Source organism: Acanthochromis polyacanthus, chromosome 11 (assembly GCF_021347895.1).
Source record: "Acanthochromis polyacanthus isolate Apoly-LR-REF ecotype Palm Island chromosome 11, KAUST_Apoly_ChrSc, whole genome shotgun sequence".
In the NCBI taxonomy this organism is placed as follows: Eukaryota; Metazoa; Chordata; class Actinopteri; family Pomacentridae; genus Acanthochromis; species Acanthochromis polyacanthus.
In genome coordinates, this window is record NC_067123.1 from 24997596 (window position 1) to 25018316 (window position 20721).

General features: G+C 42.4%; 2 protein-coding genes across 2 annotated transcripts; one reads left to right on the forward strand and one right to left on the reverse strand.

Annotated features, from left to right (window-relative positions):
- Positions 1 to 754: 754 nt before the first annotated feature.
- On the forward strand, positions 755 to 7352 carry LOC110968374 (coagulation factor XI-like). Its single transcript, XM_022218238.2, has 9 exons — positions 755 to 891; positions 1051 to 1207; positions 4113 to 4222; positions 4328 to 4490; positions 4940 to 5061; positions 5527 to 5659; positions 5927 to 6033; positions 6811 to 6970; positions 7175 to 7352. Exons 1-9 carry the CDS (start codon positions 828 to 830, stop codon positions 7296 to 7298), a joined length of 1140 nt encoding a protein of 379 aa, XP_022073930.1. The 5' UTR covers positions 755 to 827; the 3' UTR covers positions 7299 to 7352.
- An 8039-nt stretch (positions 7353 to 15391) lies between these two features.
- Positions 15392 to 19744, reverse strand: heyl (hes related family bHLH transcription factor with YRPW motif like). Its single transcript, XM_022218248.2, has 5 exons — positions 19200 to 19744; positions 17094 to 17160; positions 16926 to 17009; positions 16731 to 16812; positions 15392 to 16481 (listed from the first exon to the last, which is right to left on the reverse strand). The coding sequence occupies exons 1-5, from the start codon at positions 19277 to 19279 to the stop codon at positions 15796 to 15798; spliced, it is 999 nt and encodes a 332-aa protein (XP_022073940.1). The 5' UTR covers positions 19280 to 19744; the 3' UTR covers positions 15392 to 15795.
- Between the last annotated feature and the right edge of the window lie 977 nt (positions 19745 to 20721).

Here is a 20721-nt window from a genome sequence, read left to right on the forward strand (position 1 = left end):
TTTGACTGCTTAATTATTTCCAGGAACACATTCAGAGAGAATTCTTTTGGCTCATTTATGTATAAAATGTGAGTAAAAGATCTGAACAAGTGAGAGTAATACCTTTAAAATAAAATGAGTAATACTGTGGAATTACACTTGCATGTTTCAACACAGATATTTGACCACAGACATTAAATACAGCAAGTGGGATTTGGCTACTCTTTTTAAATTTCAATAAACATCACTTCTGGTGTTTGGTTTCTCACTGATATCAAAGCAGGCGATTTATTTCCCTCTCATGGTGTGATTGTAAGTTTCAATGGTTGTAATTGGTTTAATCATGCTGCTCAATAAAAAGGCAATAAGAGGTCAAATACAATGCAGTCACCACATTCTGCGTGACATAAAAACTAATATGTCTGCAGACCAGCAATAAAACGATAATGAAACACAGAAGACTGTCCTGAGGTCTTGGTGCCAGAACATTCGAACGCTTTTCCATCTGTACTCTAAAATTATTAATAGATACGAGAGGTCGAAGTTCACCTGAGAAATATCAGGTTATATCAAGCTGTGTGTGTGTGTTTTTAGTGTGCTTTAAATGAATGGTTTATCAGTGCTACAAAGTTAAATATGTTTGTGTCCTTGGTCACTGCACACAAAGGTAGCTGCACATTAGACCACTGCACGTGAGTAGCTGAGTGTGTCAACAATCGATTCTGCAAACAGATCAGAGTTAGGACTGAAAAATAGTACTTTGACCAGTTTGTCTTTGCAGAAACACTTCTTTAGCTGTCGCTGTGCTTCGGGATCTCATTTCGCCTGCAGAGTACCAGCAAAACTAAATGATGTCAGCCAATTTGATTGTGATTTGTCTGCTCTCCCTCTGCAGTCTTTCCTTCAGTCAAGGTAATACTTAAAAAAAATGATGGTATTGATGCTAGTGTTACCCATGTTTGATCACATGTACGTCTTTATTTCACCAGTAATATGTGGTTTGAAAAATGTATTACTACGTTCAGATTACTTTTCTGATATATGGATACATCTCTTTTTTAATGTCTGCAGAATGCAATCGAGAGCTCCAGGAGAATGTGGATTTCCCTGGAACAGACATCAAATTTCTCTACTCTTCTGATGCGCAGCACTGTCAGCAGCTGTGCACCCAGCACCCCTCCTGCCTCTTCTTCACCTTCATCCGGGCTGATTGGACCAGAGATAACAGGTACGGTACTTTAAGTAGTACTTGTGAAGAGTGATGTATTTGATTTAAAATGTTTCCACAAAACAAAGCACTGAAAGCAAATCTGGAACGCTGTAAAACTTGAAAAAAAATCACGTCAAACCCACCGTCACAAGCAAATGTGTTCACACGTTTTGTTTTTTTTTTTAAATCCAGAGCTATTATACTTTCGGATGTCAAGAAAGTGAATAAAGATTGTTACAGAAGTGAGAGGAGTACACATTCTTCCAGTGCTAAGTGTCTGTTTATTCAACTACTTTTCAGTCGATTTAGAGATACCATTAAAAAAAATACTGGATTATTATGCAATGATTCAGTCTGATTGTTATTCTCATACTTTTCTGAGAGATGTTGGACAAATTCTGTACTTCTACCTGTTTCAGTAGATTAAAATGTACCAGTGACCAGTCAAGTGTGTCTTTTATTGTTTACAATCAGAAAAGTCATGGAAGATTCCCCTTTGGTTGACTAACTCAAAGTGTTTGACATGGCATATAGGAGATGTTGATTAAAAATGATCAGCCATTGGCAGACTTCGATCTGGAACCTACATGTGGAGAGTGAGACTACGCCTGGCCTAACTGAAGACATCTCTATTCACGTCAGTAGGGCAGATGATCTGTGATAACATTTTCAAAGTCCTGCATGGCTGTACAAGCACCTGTCAGCACAGTCCCTCAGTTCCTATGCTGTTTGTGGTCCGAAAACATTTCTTTTAAGACGGGCTAGCTAGCTACTGCTACTTAACTGTTTTTACTGCTGACTCAAATTTAACTTAATGGTCCCAGTTGGTGTAAGCCGCTGCTCCCTCTGTTGTTAAGTGTGGCTGCTCACAGAACACTAATTTTGATGTTCTCTTGTAAGTTGTGAGCTTCGTGTCTCAGTATGAGCACCAAGCCCAAAGCGAAGAAGAAGTCGTCTGTTTGCACGACTTCTCTTTCCATCACGAGGACCAGAACAAAGCACCTCTCATATGTTTGGGAATTGTCCGCTTAGGTGCTCATGTGACTGAGTGTGAGTGCTGACATCAGCTTCAGTGTTCAACTCTGGAGAGATGGGTCATGTTTCTGGATAAAGTTACACTAAAGACAATTTGCTGCATGACCCTCTCCCCTCCTCTCCAAAGAACTCAACTTTGTCTGACCATGAGGAGTTTCTGATTGAAGTACCCATTGCTAGCTGTGCTGACCATGTGGAATATATTTGGGCCACAGCCCTCTGACTGAGCTAGCACATTGTGGACTAGCAGCCCACCATGATGATGATGGCATGTTGCACATTGGCTCAGACATGCATGTTTTCACAAAGAAGGAGCACAAGGATTAGCGTTGTCAGTATGCTGCCACTGCAATGCCGGCTGTCCTGCAACCACAGCATATGCATCTCCACAAATCTCCCATCCAGGCAATGCATGTTGTCAATGTTACAGCTGCAGAAAATCTATTGAGCTCAAGCTTGCAGAGCCTATGTGTTGATCTCCATCATCATGCTGCAGAAACACCTGGTGATGTGTTTGGAAAAGTTTATGTCTTTGCTACATCCTTACAGTCCTTTGACACTAAGATCACTGCAGATCATATTGTTTGTGTGGTCCACCTTCCTTGAAGAAAGATGGTTTCCTTGATGGTGACAAAGAGATAACTGTGGCTGACTCTGATGTAGAGACAGGGCCATTAATCGAAATAAGTCAGTTTCCACTGAGCCTGTTTGGACATTGTATTTTATTTTATTTTATTAGTTTATTTGAACAGGGACAGTGCACATTAATCAACATTTCTGTAAATGTACCAGTTTTAGCTATAAAGCTAGTTTCCAACTGTAGTCCCTGGGCAGATGAAAATGCCAACAACAGCATAACAAAATAAGAGTAAATAATTCATTAAAATACAGTGATAACACCAATACCAGTCACAACAGCCACACAGCACAGCATCATACAACAAACATCACAATAACATTGATAGATGCAGACATAGCAAACATTGGCAGCAGGCAGATAGCACAAAATAAAAACAATTTAAAACAAATCATGTCTAGCTATGAGTACAAACTTGATTCTCAAGCAACCATGATTTTCGCAAAAGGTGATGCCAAAAGGTGAAATTGGAGCTGAAGAAGAAACAGATTCTGTGCCTCAGTATGATGTAAGGCCGAAATTTTCTTCCATCTCTTGCAGTCCTGCAACACCACGGTCTACTCCCAACAGGGCAGCACTGTCCACAAGCTTAGGCTCCCAGTCGATGAAGCTGCAGCCACCCACTCAACCTACATGCCACTCCATTGGAGCAAGGGTTGAACAAAGTGTTTCATTGCTGCTAGACTTGTTCTTACCAGCTGCATCACTTCCAGGCAAGATTGAGAATAACTCCAACTTGCTTGTTAGCTCTCCACTTTTTGAGGAAGCCCACACTCCTGCATCAGGGCTCCCCAATAGGGAGGGTGTGTTTGAAAGGTGGTATCCACAGAAGCTTTCCTGAGGAGATGAAAGACTACTGAAGGATATCGAGAAATTTGTAAATGTTGGCACAGTGCAAACTGCACATCAACCACCTGGGGCTGCTTGAGGTGTTTGAGCAGTAAACTTTCATTGTTAATGAACAATTAAAGTTTATTTGGCATCTATATCTGCATGCCATGTTGAATTTATTGACATGACCACACACATTCTTCCTGTTACTGAAGCTTATGGTTAAATCCAGCATTTCCTCAAGAGACTTGTCATTGGTACATAAGGCTCAAGTAGTGCAGATTTAAAATTTCTTTCATACGAGACTTCTCAGTTTCTTGCTTTGTCCCCAGCAAAACAAGTAGACCCTTCGAGCTGCGAGGTGACAATGCTAACCATTGCATCACTGTACTGCCTTAAACCATCTTCCCCCTTCTACAGGCACTTCTACTGCTACCTGAAGTCCACTCCCACTGGGAAGCCCAATGTTGAGACTCCACTACTGGGTGTCACCTCTGGCTATTCTCTGAAACCCTGCATCCCAGACAGCCGTAAGCTCACAACCATTATGGAACCACAGACGCCTTTGATTAATTCATAATGTATGGTTGCATCCTTTTAACTTTCACTGTTTGTGTTTCTGTTGTCTGTAAAAGAACTTTGCTTTTCTCAGGTCTACCAGAACATTGACTTTCCAGGTGCAGACTATAGATTCTTGTTCACAGCTGACTATGAGGAATGCCAGAGGGTCTGCACTCAGGAGCCAATCTGTCAGTACTTTACTTTTGCAAATGAGGTCTTCGCAAACACGGTAATCAGGTAAATCAGAATCACATAATGGTACATTACAGTTTGAAACACTTTGTCATTGGTGCAAAAATTAGGTTTATTCCCATTGGGTGGATTCATAAGAGAGAGATTTTAAAAAGACGAAACATGCTCTCTTACAAGTCCAGCTCCAATATTTCTTGACCCCATATTTTCTAAAATTCAGCTTGATAGAGTCTTCTTTCAAGCTCCATGCCGAGGTTTCTTTCTATGCAAGCTTTCTATTCAACAATTCTTACTTCTGTGTCCAAGCTAATATAACTCTTGTGTTTGCTTAGACTTGTCAAAGCTCCTCCTGGCTGAGTAGACCTCCTCATTAGTAATGAACTGAATGAATCCATTTAGTGAGAAAGACAATTTAGCTCAGGAATCCGTACATATGCGGCATGATATCATAGCCTCCATCTTTAATAATGCTGTCATTTCTTGCTCTGTTCTAGGTATAAATGTCATCTTAAATTCAGCTGGAATATACCAAGGACTGATATTGTAGAAAGAAAGGCTGGTGTGACATCTGGATTCTCCCACAATGCACAAATGACAGCTCAAAACTATGACACAGGTACACAAACAGTCACAACCAGTGTCATAGATACAGCCATGGCCATAAGTTTGGACACAAGTACCATGACCCTTGTGAATCTTAGAAAATACCACAAAATTGTCACTTACAATACAGTACACAACTCCTGAGAACTATATTAAGTTTCATATTTTAAAAAAACATCAAAAGAGTTTGGTGTCATTTTGTTATTCTTACCAAATTCGGTTGTGAAAGTACTGCATTTTTTTTGTTATTTTCTTCTAATATTATGTTTTGGGAACAAAGTTGTTCCAATTGTTGGAATTTATTGAAAATATTATATCCTTTGTTGATTTGTTGACTAATTAAACTGGTGCTGTCAAAAAATATTAGTTATGCTCTGTAATAGACATCAAAACAGACATAGTAATCATGCTGTGTCCAAACTTATGGCCATGGCTGTATGTGGTTCTTTTCTCACTGTATTGATTATATTTTTAACAGTATGTCGGAGCAAACTGTTCCCAGGCATTGAAATCTCAGGACAAAACAGCCTTGTCCTAGATGCTGCCTCTCCTGAACACTGTCAGGCTCTGTGCTCTCATCATCACAGCTGCACCTACTTCACTTATGTCAGGTACTGTGTTTTTGACACATTCTCTCAGAGTGACACAAATGTTTAAACAATCTTTCATGTCGAATGCTGGCCACAGTTACTGGTAGTCCAATAAAACTCCAATAAGTTGTTGTGCCCTGAATTGTATTTGCCTATTCACTGTTCCGGCATCATTATCTTGACCGTCCTGACGCCGATTTTCCTTTTCAGTCAAATCTGTTCTCTGCTTGTGGATACGTCAAAATTCAGACATGCTTTAATTGTTAATAATTATCATTGACTTTGCAGTAATACCTTCAGTTGTCAGTTGAAGAACAATCCAAACCAAATGGTGACCAAAGCAAGAGATGGATACACATCAGGACTGCCAACACGCTTCTGTCAGCCTGATAACAGTATGTACCACTGATCAACACCGGACCTGTGAGATAGGACACGCTTTGAGGAGATCATCACAAACCACATACCATGCTAACTGTTTATGGTCTAACTTCAAGTTATAGATTTACCCATTTCTTTTAATCAGGCTCAAACAGTGCTAGTAGATGGTGACCTGCTCGATCCTGCTTTTACTTTTCCAGTGAAATATCTCAAGAGAGATTGGCTTATTTATGTTTGATAGACAATTTATCTTGACCTTAATGATCCTCTTTGGTGACTTCTAGCACAAGCTTGACCTTCACACTTGTCGTTTTAACTGAAACATCTCAAAAGGGGTGGCATGGCTCAGTGGGTAGAGTGGCCGTCTTGTAACTGGAAGGTTGCCGGTTCCATCCTTGGCCCGTCGTGCTCATGTTGAGGTGTCCCTGAGCAAGACACCTAACCCCTAATTGCTCCTGGTGGGTTGTGGTTAGTGCCTTGCATGGCAGCTTCCGCCATCAGTGGGTGAATGTGACATATCATGTAAAGCGCTTTGGATGAAAGCGCTATATAAATACAACCATTTACCAAAAGATTTTGTCGTTTTCTGTACTTATCAGAAAATAGCTTCCTGGCCACGGTACTCTCTCATTTCACAAACAATACAGTTTCCCACCAGATTTGGTTAGTTTGCAGTCTATAGTATCTAAATAATTCACCACGTACACATGCTGTGTCTATCTGTCCTTTCAGTATGTTGTTTGTGTGTTCAGGTTGCAGCAGAAGTTAACCTTATTCATCTCTGTTAACAGACTGGCTGAAGGTGGCTCAGGAGGGAGTAGATTTCCGAGGTTCTGATATTCGCTTTGAGCTGATGGATGATGCAGACCAATGTCAGAGGACCTGTACTGATGATCCTACCTGCCAATTCTACACCTATGTCCATAACAACTTCTCTGACCAGAATTATTGGTACAGTATTTCCTCATTATGCATGCATGCAAATCTGCTTCAAATCTGCTCAAAATCCAGTCATGTCAGCCATTACATTATTACCCAGAAATCATTTGGCATTTAACATTCAGTAGTAAGATGTTGCTGTAACCCTGCTTGTTTTCTTAATTCAATATCAGTTGTATTTCTGGTGCTTGATTGAAGATGTTTCTTGTGTTGTAGGCGTCGCTGCTATCTGAAGCGTGTCATCACCATGCCTGCTCTCCCCAAAGTTACCAAACTGACCAATGTTGTGTCTGGATTCTCTCTGAGGAACTGTAACCAACTTGAAACATCACCAGTTTAAGTTAAATCCTGTGGTAAACTAATTAAAGTTGTCACAGCTAACAGGCAAACATTACTCTTTTTGTGTGTTTTCTCACCCTATTGACTAAAGCCTGCACACATCGGTTTAAGACTGCATCTCACTTCCCAATCAATCCATGTGTGTACATGAACACTGCTTTTTAAACCACACTTCTTCTTTTATCCTTCCGTATGCAGTATTGTTCTAAAATTATGATGTTGTTTATTTTTATTTTATTTTTATTTATTTATTTCATAGGGACAGTACATATTAATGAACACAAGTGTAAATATGCCAGATTATAGCCAAAGGCTAATTTCCATCTGTTGTCCCTGCCAGGTTGATGTAATGTGTCACATAAAACATGAAATAAACAGTTCACAAATACAAAAGGACAAAGGAGGACAGAGGAATCACAAATCACAACTAGAAAAGCACTCGGAGAGCGCATACCTCCGCCATGCCGTTTGTCTGTCTGTCCGTCTGTGTGTCCGTGTGTGTGTGCGTGTGTGTGTGTGTGTGTGTGTGTGTGTGTGTGTGTGTGTGTGTGTGTCTGTCTGTCTGTCTGTCTGTTTGTTTGTCTGTTAACAGCATAACTCAAAAAGTCATGGACGGATTTTCACCAAATTTTTACAGGATGTCCGGAAGAGTAAGAATCGATTAGATTTTGGAGGTGATCCGAATCACCGTCTGGATCCAGGAATTTTTTGAAGGTCGAAGGACAATTGAGAGATGGCCACCAGACACACACACACACACACACACACACACACACACACACACACACACACACACACACACACACACACACACACACACACACACACACACACACACACACAGATGGACAGACAGACAGACAAACAAACTCCGGTGATTACATAACCTCCTGATAACAATACTATAACAATAAAGAGAGACTATATGTAGGACAGACACAGTGAGGACAAGATACAAGGACAATTTACATCCACAAGACTCCATAGAAGATCAAACAAAGGATCCCCGCAAAGTCACCCAAACAAAGCAAAATATCACAGTAAATGGACTTTTTTAAGTGTTTTGGTGCATTGCACACTTGCCCTAAGGTGAATTTAGTGGTGTACATACTAATAAATAGAAATTATTTAAATTGGTTTATAAAAATATACAGTATAATTTCTAAAAATACTTCCCATGAAGTGCTATAGTGCATTGCACATTCGCTCTTAAGGTGCCATAGTGCATTGCACATTACCCTAAGGTGCATTTATTATTTTACATTAATTATGCTCACAGGTTTGGGTTAACCTAAGCCAATCTTTTAGTTTAATTTTAAAAGCTGTAAAGGTGGGGATCTCCCTCACTGTCATTGGCAGACTGTTCCACTGTACGCTGCCTTTATAAGACAGAACATTTCGACCAATGACAGTTTTTCTCTGTGGAGCCTCACAGTCACCTCTGCTTACGGCTCAAGTGTTAATTGAAGAACTTCTATATTTTATATAACTTTTGAGGGGAGGTGGAGTCAGCTGTTAATGATTAAATCCTCTTAATGATTTCAAACTACTGTGTACCTGTGTAACTGAACTCTTGTAACCCTGTGCTCAGTAAATTTCCATGATTTAACTTTGGACATGAAACTATAACAAGTTGATCCTGTAAGCAGCCAGTTGAAACTGGCTGCTCAGCAACTGATAATACCAATGTAACTTGTTCATGTGCCTGCTTAAGAACTAAAGTGTTTCCACCTATTGCCAGTCACTCGTTCAGACTCTGCTGTGTTCAAGTGATTCCTTGTGCAAATAACATTTTGCTTTGACTTGAGAGACGATTCTGAGTATTCATTTGGGAAGTCAGGAGTATGGATAGAACTTAGACACAGGGCTAAACAATAATGTTGTGATTAAGATTTGTTTGCACGATGAAATCCCATGTGTGTGTGCTCTATTTAGTTCAGGGATACTAAGTATAGTTACTGGAATATACGCATAGTTTTACCCGTGTTTATTCCTGCAAAACAGTGAAGTGACTGAAACAAGGCAGTAACAGGCTTTATATTTTGTTGCATGTTGCAACAGAGACATGAAAACACAAAGCAGAGAAACTGTGAAGCTTTTAGTCAAAGTGATACCCGAAAAAGGTGAAAGGACAACCTCAGTGTAGATTATATAAAGTTCACATAAGCGCTACTATAAACATCATCATAAAAATCAGATAGTGTGGGATTTTTTGGTAAATATAATATAAACAAAAATGAACCCTTAGGGTGAAATCAGGTTTGTTTCCTTGGTCACTGCACACAAAGGTAGCTGGACATTAGACCACTGTAAATGAGTAGCTGAGTGTATCAACAATCAGATCTGCAAACAGATCAAAGCTGTTACTGGGAAATAGTCCTTTGATTAACTTAGCCATTTCTTTAGCTATAGTTATGCTTCAGGATCTCAGTACCAGCAAAACTAAATGATGGCAGCCAGTTTGATTGTGGTTTGTCTGCTCTCCCTCTGCAGTCTTTCCTTCAGTCAAGGGAATACATGCAACATGTATGGTATTGACAGGACCTAGTGTTACCCATGTTTGATCACATGTACATGTCTTTGTTTCACCAGTAATATGTGGTTTGAAAAATGTGTTATTACATTAGGATTACTTTTCTGATACATGGATACGTCTCTTTTTTAATGGCTGTAGAATGCAATCGAGAGCTCCAGGAGAACGTGGATTTCCCTGGAACAGGCAGACATCCTCTCTACTCTCCTGATGCACAGCACTGTCAACTGAATGAAAACAAAGTAGTGAAATGTTTGCAATTACTAAGATTCTGTTTGTTTCTTAAATTGTTCTACAGTATTTCTTGAAATATTATTTACAAAACTCTTTTTTCTGATTATGCAATGGTCAAAAACGATGATGTGAAAATATGCTCAGCTGTAAGTGCATTGCTTATCATTTATGCTACTGACATGTTATTGTGTTACTTTATATGTTATCTACTCAGAATGACTGAATTACTATGTTGACTCATCTGCAGAGAAAATATATGTTTATGTATTTTAAAGATAAAGCTGGCCAGTGCTTTCAGTAATGTGCAGTGTGAGTTGCATAATTCAGGTCAAAAATAGAAAACTCAGACGCTTATCTGAATGTGGTTCCGATATGACAATGCTCTTTTGTCAACATATGTAATGTAGGCTAAAAGTTTCTGATAAGGTCAGAGAATTTCATGAGTGAAATTGTTGACACATTCAGAACAAACCAATGGATAAGAATTCTGTGTACAAGTGTCATAAATTCTGAGTTCTGTATACAACAACAGATTAAAATTCACCAACAAGAAGCAGCGCGTTTCTTGTGTTGTTCAAGATTGCACGAGTAATAGCAGGTTTTCTTTGTTTCTTGCTGTTAGTTATGTTCCCATGAATCACATGTGTACAAACAGGAGTAGGACCTAAGGACGCACAACTCGTCACTAAGGTAAAAGTAATAGTTCATTGTACAGCAAAGCACCATTACTAGGCAGAGGTATAGAAGATACATAGGCATAAAGGGTGGTCAATACAGGCAACATTCAAAAGCACTAAGCACTAAAAGCAAGGCTGGGATGTTGGCACGGAGGCACAAGACAAACTTGTGAGGAACACGAGTAAGGGGTGAGTATGTATACACTGGAGCAAGAGAGACAATGACATACAGGTGGAGCACATTAGGGCCAGATGATCACACAGGTGGGAAAGCAGACAAAGATGGGAGCCTCATTTGACCTGAAACAAGACAGAAGGTGAGTATGGACACAAAACAGGAAGTGGCAATAAAACAGGGCAACAAAAACACGACCAAAGAGCAGGAGGAGGACGTGAAAGTCCTGGAGGTGATTGAGGCAGTAATCCTGCTGTAGACGTTATTTTTTCTGAAGCCAGAAAAGGTAGTGTTGAGCTGAATTCACAAAGTGAAAACTGAGCTTTTCATTGTGTTTTTTCAAGAATGTAATTTTTTACTGAGGTTGTGTGGTGGGGGCCTGCACAGTGGCGTAGTGGGGATCTTTCTGCGTGGAGTTTGCATGTTCTCCCTGTGCATGCGTGGGTTTTCTCCGGGTACTCTGGCTTCCTCCCACAGTCCAAAAATATGCTGAGGTTAATTGATTATTCTAAATTGTCCATAGGTGTGAATATGAGTGTGATTGTCTGTCTGTATATGTAGCCCTGTGACAGACTGGTGACCTGTCCAGGGTGTCCCCTGCCTTCGCCTGAGTCAGCTGGGATAGGCTCCAGCCTCCCCGCAACCCTAATGAGGATAAAGCGGGTATAGAGAAAGGATGGATGGATGGATGGATGGATGGATGGATGGTGTGGTGGGCACTCTTGCCAGAGGAGCTTGCCATCGAGAACCATGGCTTCAAGAGGCTTAGGCAGAGGAACAGATTCCAGGTGAAGCTCTCTGGTGAGCATCGGGTTGTCCTGTGACAGACTGGCGACCTGTCCTGGGTTTCCCTTTCCTTTGCCCTAAGTCAGCTGGGATAGACTCCAGCCTCCCCGTGACTCTAATGAGGAGTAAGCGGTGTACTGATAATGGATGGATGGGAAAATACATCTTTGCCTCTGGAATTCTTTTTTTCCTGCACCTTTGTAGTTTTGACAGCAGAGGTCACTAAACTATATCCATGAGCCACTGCTGGAGAGTCACTTCTCATGGAAATACAATGAATAATGAAGTCATGAACTCAGATTTAATTACACCTGAGGACTCAAAATTAGATATTTCAGATAAGTAATTTCAGAAGAAAAAGGATTCCTTTTATTCAGTCCAGCGATTTATTGTTACTTAACTGTACCATGTTACTTTCCCTAGAATTTCAAGCAAAAGTTGTAACTTCAAATCTACACAGCTGTGAACAGGCATACCTCACTGTTGTCCAAAAGCTCTCTTCCTTGGCCGCAGTTAAATGCCAGCCTGATGGTGTTGCTCTCACCTTCATATGCACCGTATATCAGGATCATCCCAGATGTGCTTAATTCCAGGCCTGGTATATATTGCACAAGACCTTTTCTCCCTAATATTTTTGTTTAAGTCTTTTATGCCTATTTTTGTTGCAAATGTGATGATTAGTTTTTTTTTACAGTTTCAGATTAAAATACTTCGATTAGTACTACTGCAGAATGATTAGTACTGTAGTCCTTGTCAGTCTGTCACATAACATCTTCTGTGGTTCTGAAGGCAGGTTCTTAACAATTAAAGTCCCTCTTAAGTCTTTGATGAAACCCCTGAAAACTTATTTGTTTTTGTTTATTATTTACATGAAAATAACTGCAGTCTTAAAATGGCTTCGATATAACTCCACAGTGAGGCTTCCAATGGAATGTGCAGATTTAGGCACTGACTCTGTTCTGTAGATCTGACAGCTGCTGAACATGTCGGCATCGTGTCTGAACGAGCACCCTGGTCATGCCCCTGAAAGAGTCGCACCGTCAATCTTACTAGGTTGGACCTATTAACATTTCCGTATCACTTTCAACATGGCACGAGTCTGAACTGCACAGTCGCATTAACAGATAGACGCGCACAAGCAGCGATACTTTGAGCTGTGTGAAGTGATTTAGGGAAGGATTTTTTCCACGTTTCAGCACTAATATTCGTCCGAAGCAAAACGGAGAAGACAAGACACAGTTTGTACACCAAAAATCACTCAGCACGTTACTCACTCACTTCTGTTTCATAATTTGAAAGCTACTCAGCTGCCAACTAAACTTTGTACTATACATCACTTGGTGTAAAGTCTAATCAGGCGTGAGTGACAAAAATCAGATGCCTGAATGTAAACACGAGGAACAATCATGGAATGATGGCGTAAGAGTTTTAATGGACTGATGAGGCAAAAATGTTACTGATCGTACGTCTAAAAAGTGCTCAAAGCTCCTCTTTGCTGCACAGTGTTCTGCTATAATATTGGAGTAATTCATACATGTTCGGAGCAGAAACTGATTCTGAAAAGAATGATGTGGAGAACTTTTGTTATATTTGAAATCTGGTGCCTCAAATCCATGTTTTTGAGACTGTTACGTTTACTGCAGTGTGAAGGTAGAAATGCTCTGTCATGATGTTAGCTGCTTGTTTCATTTCATCTGTTCTGGAATTTATAAAACACTATATGGAACTATGCTGCTATTAAGGCAAAAAAAAAAATGCTTGAGATGCAATATTTCTGACATGAAGTCTCTGGATTATGGGGGGTTAAAAGAAGTGAAAATGTGGAGGTTGAGAGACTTAAACAAGTCTGGACAGACAAGATTTAAAACAAAATTTTGCTACAAATTCTTAATTGTGGAATTACACTAATTGGGGTATTTGGTCAAGTGATCTCAGGCACCAGCATCATGGTGGAAAGTCAAAAGAAACTGGCCAGAACTCTGTTATAAAAAAAATCTGCTCAGGTGAAAGACTCAGCAGTGACGCGTCAGTAAGGATGAGTTTGTGTGGAAAAAAATTGTTCTCTCACCTCCTGAGTTTTCCCCCTCTCACTTCTGCCCTCCTCCCTGCATACTGAGCCCTTCTCTTTTCCTCGTCCAGCTTGTGCCATATCCCCCTTCCCCTCACGAACACACAGCACTTCCCTCCGACTTTCTCCCCCGTTCCTTTCCCTCCTTCCTCCTCGCCTCCCTCCAGCCTCCCCTCCCCCGTGGGAAACCCAGCGCAGTGTGACTGTGGTTGTCCTTCCTGGAAGCTGTGGTGGTGACTCTGGCTCCTCCGCTCAGAGGCTAGAATAGTGCCATCCAGCCTGTGTGTGTCTGCGTTTGTGTGTTGTCTGTGTGTACGTCTCTGTGTGTGTGTGCTCGCACCCTCCACAAACATTCCACCACCATACCGTCCGTCCAACCGCCGGCCGGCCTCGCACGAGAGCCACGCCGTCACCGCGGTTCAGTCCTGACGCCAGCCCTGAATACTCACATTACACACACACACACACACACACACACACACACACACACACACACACACACACACACACACACACACACACACACACACACACACACACACACGGCGTGTGTGCACACCACATAAACAAAATACTCAGCAAAAGCACACAGACACACACACACATGGGGAAGGACAGCGCATGAGACTGGCTTGAGCACACACAAGCACACTCACTCAAATAAACAATATGCACTTTGCGGAACACACACATTTTTTGGACCGCAGACCACAGACATTGCATCCTGAAGTAGATCAAAGCGTTCTCCAGCAGTAAACACACACCAGCCTCTTCTCTGCTCTCTCATCCCCGCCGAGCACTTTTTGGTGAAGCATGGCACAATTATGCTGATCTTCTTGAGAAACAACTCGTCGCAACTGTCATTCATCATTGTTCAAGGGGTTTCTTGTGCGCCCTTGTACATGCTGGCCAACTCTCTGTGATTCACACTCTTTCTCCTTCTGTCCTTTTCAACCCCCTCACAGTCCCTCTCATCTCCCCATTAACCCTGTCTCCTGCCTCCCTTCCACCCTGTTATTGAACGTCTACGCCGAATCAGTCACCCAACCACAGCTCCTCAGATCTTTTCCTTTTGTTTTCCCCTCTCTCTCTGTCGGTCTCTCTCCATTCCTCCCTCTTGCCCTCTTCTTTTCTGTCTGTCCATTGTTGAGGAGACAGTGGCGCAGACAAACAGGGAGAGAAGATATCCGCTGGTGTACCACAAGATTGGAGAGAAAGAATGGCAGAGAGACAGTGGAGGAGAGGAAGATACATAGGCTGATATGAGGGTAAAGTTAATTACAGGGGACTGCCAATTAGAGGGCAAAGTGATGGGTCTGTTTGCCTCGCCGCGGCATCCCAAAAACATCACCATCTCCCACCATGTTTATCCTCAGCAGCCACAAGACCACAGCTCCCATCAGCCATCACTGGAGACAGCTTAGATACCGAAGGGGGTTACGGCTGGGGAACATGCAAGCAGTGTTTGGAGACATGGCGAATATGGATAAATGTGCAGTTTTTTTTAACCATTCCTTTGCCATTTGTGTTGACAGCAGATCAAACAGCTGCAATTACATGTTTGCATATACTTGTACAGACAGAGAGGAAAAACAACAACAGAGAAAACATGAAGCAGCGGTAAAGGCACTCTGTCTTTATAGGCAAACATTCTTCAGAAAAGAAAAAATTAATCAAACGTATAAATGTTTTGGAGGGAAAAAAAAGGAAAGATCACGGTCCAAAGATCAGTAACAACTCAACATCCCTCTGTTGAGCGTTAGACTTTATATATGGCTCTGTTGGACCCTCTTCTATTTGTTTATTCAAACCTTCACATTCTTTCATTACTCCATTATATACTGATTGCTATATTCAGAAACTTCACCCACAGTCTGATATGGCTTTTAGAATCCCTCAAAAGCAGAAACAATCATCATAAAAGGTTCAACACTTCTTGCTCCAAAGGTATCATGTTTGCTACATGGTGCACATGAGAGGTCCATGTCCACTGCACAGAGTTCATTTGGGAAACGGAGTTGATTCTCAGAAAGCTCCGATCTCAGTCCCCCATCCCTGGGCCGCCTTGGCTGATCCGCTCAAGCCCCTGCGCTGCACTGTGGGCGACCCCAGAGGTGCAAAGGGCCTAAAAGAGACTTGCGGAGGGGCAGCAGATGACGAAGTGGCAGAAGAGGAGGAGGTGGAGGGGGAGGAGGAGGAAGGGGTGGGGAGAGGTAGAGGTGAGGCCCGGGTGGTGCTGTGAGGGGACGGCTGGGTTGGTCTGGAGGGGGCTAAGCTGGGGGACGCTGTGAGGGAGGGCACCCTGTGGACGGTGGCCAGAGCTGTGGGTGCGAGGAGCGGTGGTGCACCCTGCTGGCACCCAGCCAGGGGAGCGAGGCGGAGGGAGGCGGGTGACGGGTAGCTGCCCAGGAGGGCCAGATCCCTTCGGCCGCCGGGGAAAGGAGGTGAGGAGGACGCTGGCGATGAGGGGGAGATCTGAGGGAAGGACGCCCAGGGCCACGGAGGGAAGGGCAGGGTGGAGGCCGGGGGTGATTGCAGGAGGAGGGGGTCCAGCTCGCTGGCGCAGTGGGAGAGGTGGGAGACCAGGCGAGCTCCGATAGGGTCCGGGGACTCCCCCTCCAGCGAGCTGAGGTACCGCACCACCTCTCCAACACATTCCCTGAAGCCCAGGGTCCTGTAGTCCACTGCCAGAGCTCTCGCATCAAAGTACCCTGAGGGAGAACAACAGAGTTTAGTCATGCACTGAATAAACCTAATGGAATGCTATAAAAACAAACCCACCCTAGATTTTTCAAGCTTTCCAAGTAAAACGAAGGCAATAAATAATATTTCTTTGCTTTCTGCTAAATTTTAGTTTCTTTTCCAGCTTTGCTTCAAGGGCTTTTTTGTCAATGCTCCATAGAAAGTGAATGACAATTCAAAAAAGTTAAAAAGTTCAACAGACTCAACAGAATTCTCACCTTTTCCTCCCATGGCATGCAGCAGTTTGAGGTGGTCCACTGTCATCTGCAGAATCTCTGCTTTCTCCAGCTTCGATGAACCCTACAGGTGAAGCAGAGCAACATTTTACTTGTCAAAATTATGATTTTTTGTTAAAAGTTTAGTTTTATTGTGCAACTTTGAAAGAATTGTAAATATTCTTTACAGGCAGTTACCTGTTTCTCAAAGGCACTGGGCACCAACCTCCGGAGCTCTGACAAACTGTGGTTGATGCGATCTCTGCGTCTTTTCTCTATGATCTACACATCAAGAAGAGGACATTCAGAGCCAAGCAAAGAGACAGAACTAGGACAGATGAAGATCGGGAGGTGTCAAACACTCACCCCTCTTCTCTTCTTACGGGCCAGAATCTGTGAGGCGCTGCCTGGAGACATGGACCCGGTGACTGGACTGTACCATGCGCATAGAGTAAAAGAAACAGAGCAATGAGGGAGATGGGAGGTGGCACACAGAGAGAGAATATCTTTGATTCTCCTGCATATTGTTATTATTACCCTCCTTAATATGACACAGAGGCTGGATGGCACATCAGCTCCCCTTCAATCTAATTTGTTTTTTGGGCACAGAGGAGTACCCGGGAGAGGAGGGAAGATGAGATTGTTTTTGGTTTAATGCGTTTCTGGACATTAGTCTCAGTGAAATGACATGCTGTTCTCCTTTCCATCTGAGCGAAAGCACTTTTAGAAAGATGATTATATAGCCTCGGGGCGACGCTTTCGCTCGCATGGGGCTCCAGCAATGCAGCATGGGATCTGAGCTGCGCCGAGTACAGTCACTCAATATGGATTGTGTTTGTTTGTGAACTCTCATCTTACGGGCCTGAAAGAGCCTGACAGCTTGGAGTTTCCATCAAACTGCCCCACCAGAGACTTACTGCGTTTCTATTAGATTTGAACATGAAGGCTGCCAGTTTAGCTGTGTGTTTTTGTTTAGGTTTATGTTTGATGGGGCTGACTTGAAAAGGCAGCGCTGTCTTCTGTTTGCATGTCACATGGCAATTTAATTTATCCAAACCGTCTTTAGTGTTACTGGCCTGTTCAGGGCCTGTGATGTAACCAGAACTGCTGTGAATGTGTTTTTCTGTAGATGCACTGTTACGCAATACACTTTAATCATTAATGACTTTTATCCGAATGTCTGGAATGTGGACCAAAGAATTGGACTAATTCACCTTAAAAAGTAAAATGGTATAATGGATTTTAAAAGAGAGTCTGCAGAGTAATTTCAGTGTTTTTAAGACAGTTTTCTACAACACTGAAACAGGATACACAGGTTCATAACTTATCACTAATTTAAAAGTTCTCATTGTCTTAATTTTCCAGCATATTTTTCTAAAACGCTGTATTTTACTGTATTCATTAAAAAAAATTGAATAATGAACAAAAACACCCAAGTTTCCTATAAATTTGCACAGGAAACTTGGATGTTTTTGTTCATTTTTCAGTTCAAATATAATTGAAATGAACAGAATTTAATAATGAGCAAAACCCTCCTGGATAAATTTATAACCTGAGTACAGCTCCACTGACAAGAAAAAGGAACATTTAAAACTGCAGCATTTCTGATCATGAATTAAATCTCACCATTTCTGACATAAATCAAAGAAAGGCTATGTAATAAAATCATCTCACTGTACTCACAAACACCGTGTGCATCATATGTTCCTACAAAATGCCACGAAATATATTTAATTTTTGGGTTGTTGCTGCCTGTTGCTTTATTGGACAGTTAGTTTTTTTCTGCTTTATGTGGCATCAGAGACTTCCAGAACAGGAAAAGATTATTTTTTTTAAATTCATTTTTTGGTTTGCAATTACGAATCAGCCAGAAATAAGGAAAAAAATCTGAACTGTATTCACATTATTTCATTTGATTTGACAATATTTTTTTAATATTATATATATACATATATATCTACAAAACATTTACTTTCAAACAGGACCGAGTTTGAAAATCCTGCTCGTGACCTCAGCTCCTGTCTCCACGATTCAGACATGACAGGCCCAACGTCATTTTTAACCTATAATTTTTACCACAGCCTCTGTACTTACTGATGTGCACGTGTATTAGTAGCAAAAAGCAGGAATGACTTCACAGAAGACGGGATCTCTGGGAAACTCATTTTTACACTGACAGCTTAGGTTTATCTGGATGACAGGATTTTTAATTACGTGGAAAAACTAATCTAAATGCAGAAAACTTTTAACTAACACGGTCAAAGTTTTTTTTAATGTTTCTTTAGGAAGCAGCTTCTCTTCAAGGCGTCTGGGACCTAAAACTGACACTTTTCCCGTTGCTTTTTGTGTAAAGGCCTCATTCTACTGCAACATTAAGTCAAATTTGCTTGTAAACTGAGCTGTGTAATTTCCCTGTAAGGTGTGACAGGATTGCAGGTGTTGCGGACTCAGGTGTGTTTGGCAGATGCTCACCAGTAGCTGTCTTCTTGTCCCACGTCAATGAACTCGTCTGTGTCCGAGTCCGGGGAGCTGTAGTCGTGAGGTCTCTTCATTTCTCTGCCTCTTCCTCACTGGCAGGATTGATGATGGATGACGGATCTGATGATCTGGTCGGCCGTTCTCTCTGCTGAGCGTCTCGCTCTGGACGAAGAACTCACCCGGGTTGCCCCTCACTCTCTGTCTCTCTTCCGCCGGTTACTTATAAAAGCCTTGTTGTCCTTAGTTACTTCTTGTCAGCGGTGTTTGTTTTGTTGCTGTTGTTTCTTCGCGTGTCTCCTCTCCTGTCCTCGGTGAGTCAGCGGTACCACTTGATCAACCCCCAAGGGCCCATGACAACTAAGAAAATTCACAAGCTGCTTTTAGTCTTTTCCCTCTATCACTGGCATCCAATCATAGTGTCTCTCTCTCTCTCCCTTTCTCTGTTATTTCTCCCTTGGCTCGCTCTCTCTGTCACAGCCACCCAATGACAAAATAGGACTTTGGCAGTTGGGGCAGGGTTGCCAGTTTTGGCTCCCCCCCGCGCTGCCTCCTCTCCCTGTCCCTCCCTCCCTCCCCTTTAATCTGCCCTTCCCCGGCTTGTCGCCCCCTCCGTCCCTCCGTCCCTCCGTCCCTCCCTCCTCCACCACACCCCCCATACAGCCCCATCTTTCCGCCTCCTTTGCTCAGTCATCCTCCGTCAATTAGCCTTCCAATCTCATCCTGCTTTCCCTTCCCTTCTTTCTGTCCTCCTTTCTCTTTTCTGCTCCTTTAATTATGCTGCTTTGTGGAACAATGGCGGTGGGAGGGAGGCTGAAGGAGAGAGGTGAGGGCTGTGGGAATTATGAACTTCTTGTGATGGTAGAGACACACAGGTGACCAGTACAGGAGGCGACTTTTTGTAAGAAAGTGAAAGACAAACAGCTGAGAGGGGAAATGCAGAGATAAAAACATGAAGATTTGTGCTAGTTTTCCACTTCTAATCAATATTCTTGTATTGAACTACATGATTTAGCTATTTCAGCTCTTTAATTGTCTCAAATAATTGCCAGTCTCAGATTTGCACCACAAAACCTGCTTAAAGCCAACTTTTGAAAACTTTTTGCCCCACATTTACTCTAGTCTGGGATCATGGCATCAAGGAGGTCAAGAGAGGAATCAGCCCAGTGAGTGTCTGAACATCTGGGCTCTTCACCGGACAAGATAGCGCTCTCTCTCTACACACTCTATAACGCACACACACACACACACACACACACACACACACACACACACACACACACACACACCGCTCTTTGCAACACTTGGTTCCGCTGCCACCGTGGGAAGATTACTGCTACAGATTGCCATGGAAACATGAGACCCAGGCGCCGGTTGTTAGGAGCGATGCCTGACTGACCCAGCGGTGTGTGTGTTCATATGTGCATGTGAAAGACGCAGGGAGGCCGAGCGGCGTGCCCCCCTTTCCACACAATGCCCAGCTGAGTGTGTCTCTTCCTGCCTGGCAGACTGGAAGGGT

Coding starts and splice junctions, on each gene's coding strand:
- LOC110968374 (XM_022218238.2), top strand. CDS start 828: ATGATGTCAGCCAATTTGATTGTGATTTGTCTGCTCTCCCTCTGCAGT. Junction 1,208..4,112: donor GATTGGACCAGAGATAACAG/GTACGGTACTTT, acceptor CCCCTTCTACAG/GCACTTCTACTGCTACCTGA. Junction 4,223..4,327: donor ACCCTGCATCCCAGACAGCC/GTAAGCTCACAA, acceptor TGTCTGTAAAAG/AACTTTGCTTTTCTCAGGTC.
- heyl (XM_022218248.2), bottom strand. CDS start 19,279: ATGAAGAGACCTCACGACTACAGCTCCCCGGACTCGGACACAGACGAG. Junction 17,010..17,093: donor CCCGTAAGAAGAGAAGAGGG/GTGAGTGTTTGA, acceptor CTTGATGTGTAG/ATCATAGAGAAAAGACGCAG. Junction 16,482..16,730: donor GCATGCCATGGGAGGAAAAG/GTGAGAATTCTG, acceptor GTTCTCCCTCAG/GGTACTTTGATGCGAGAGCT.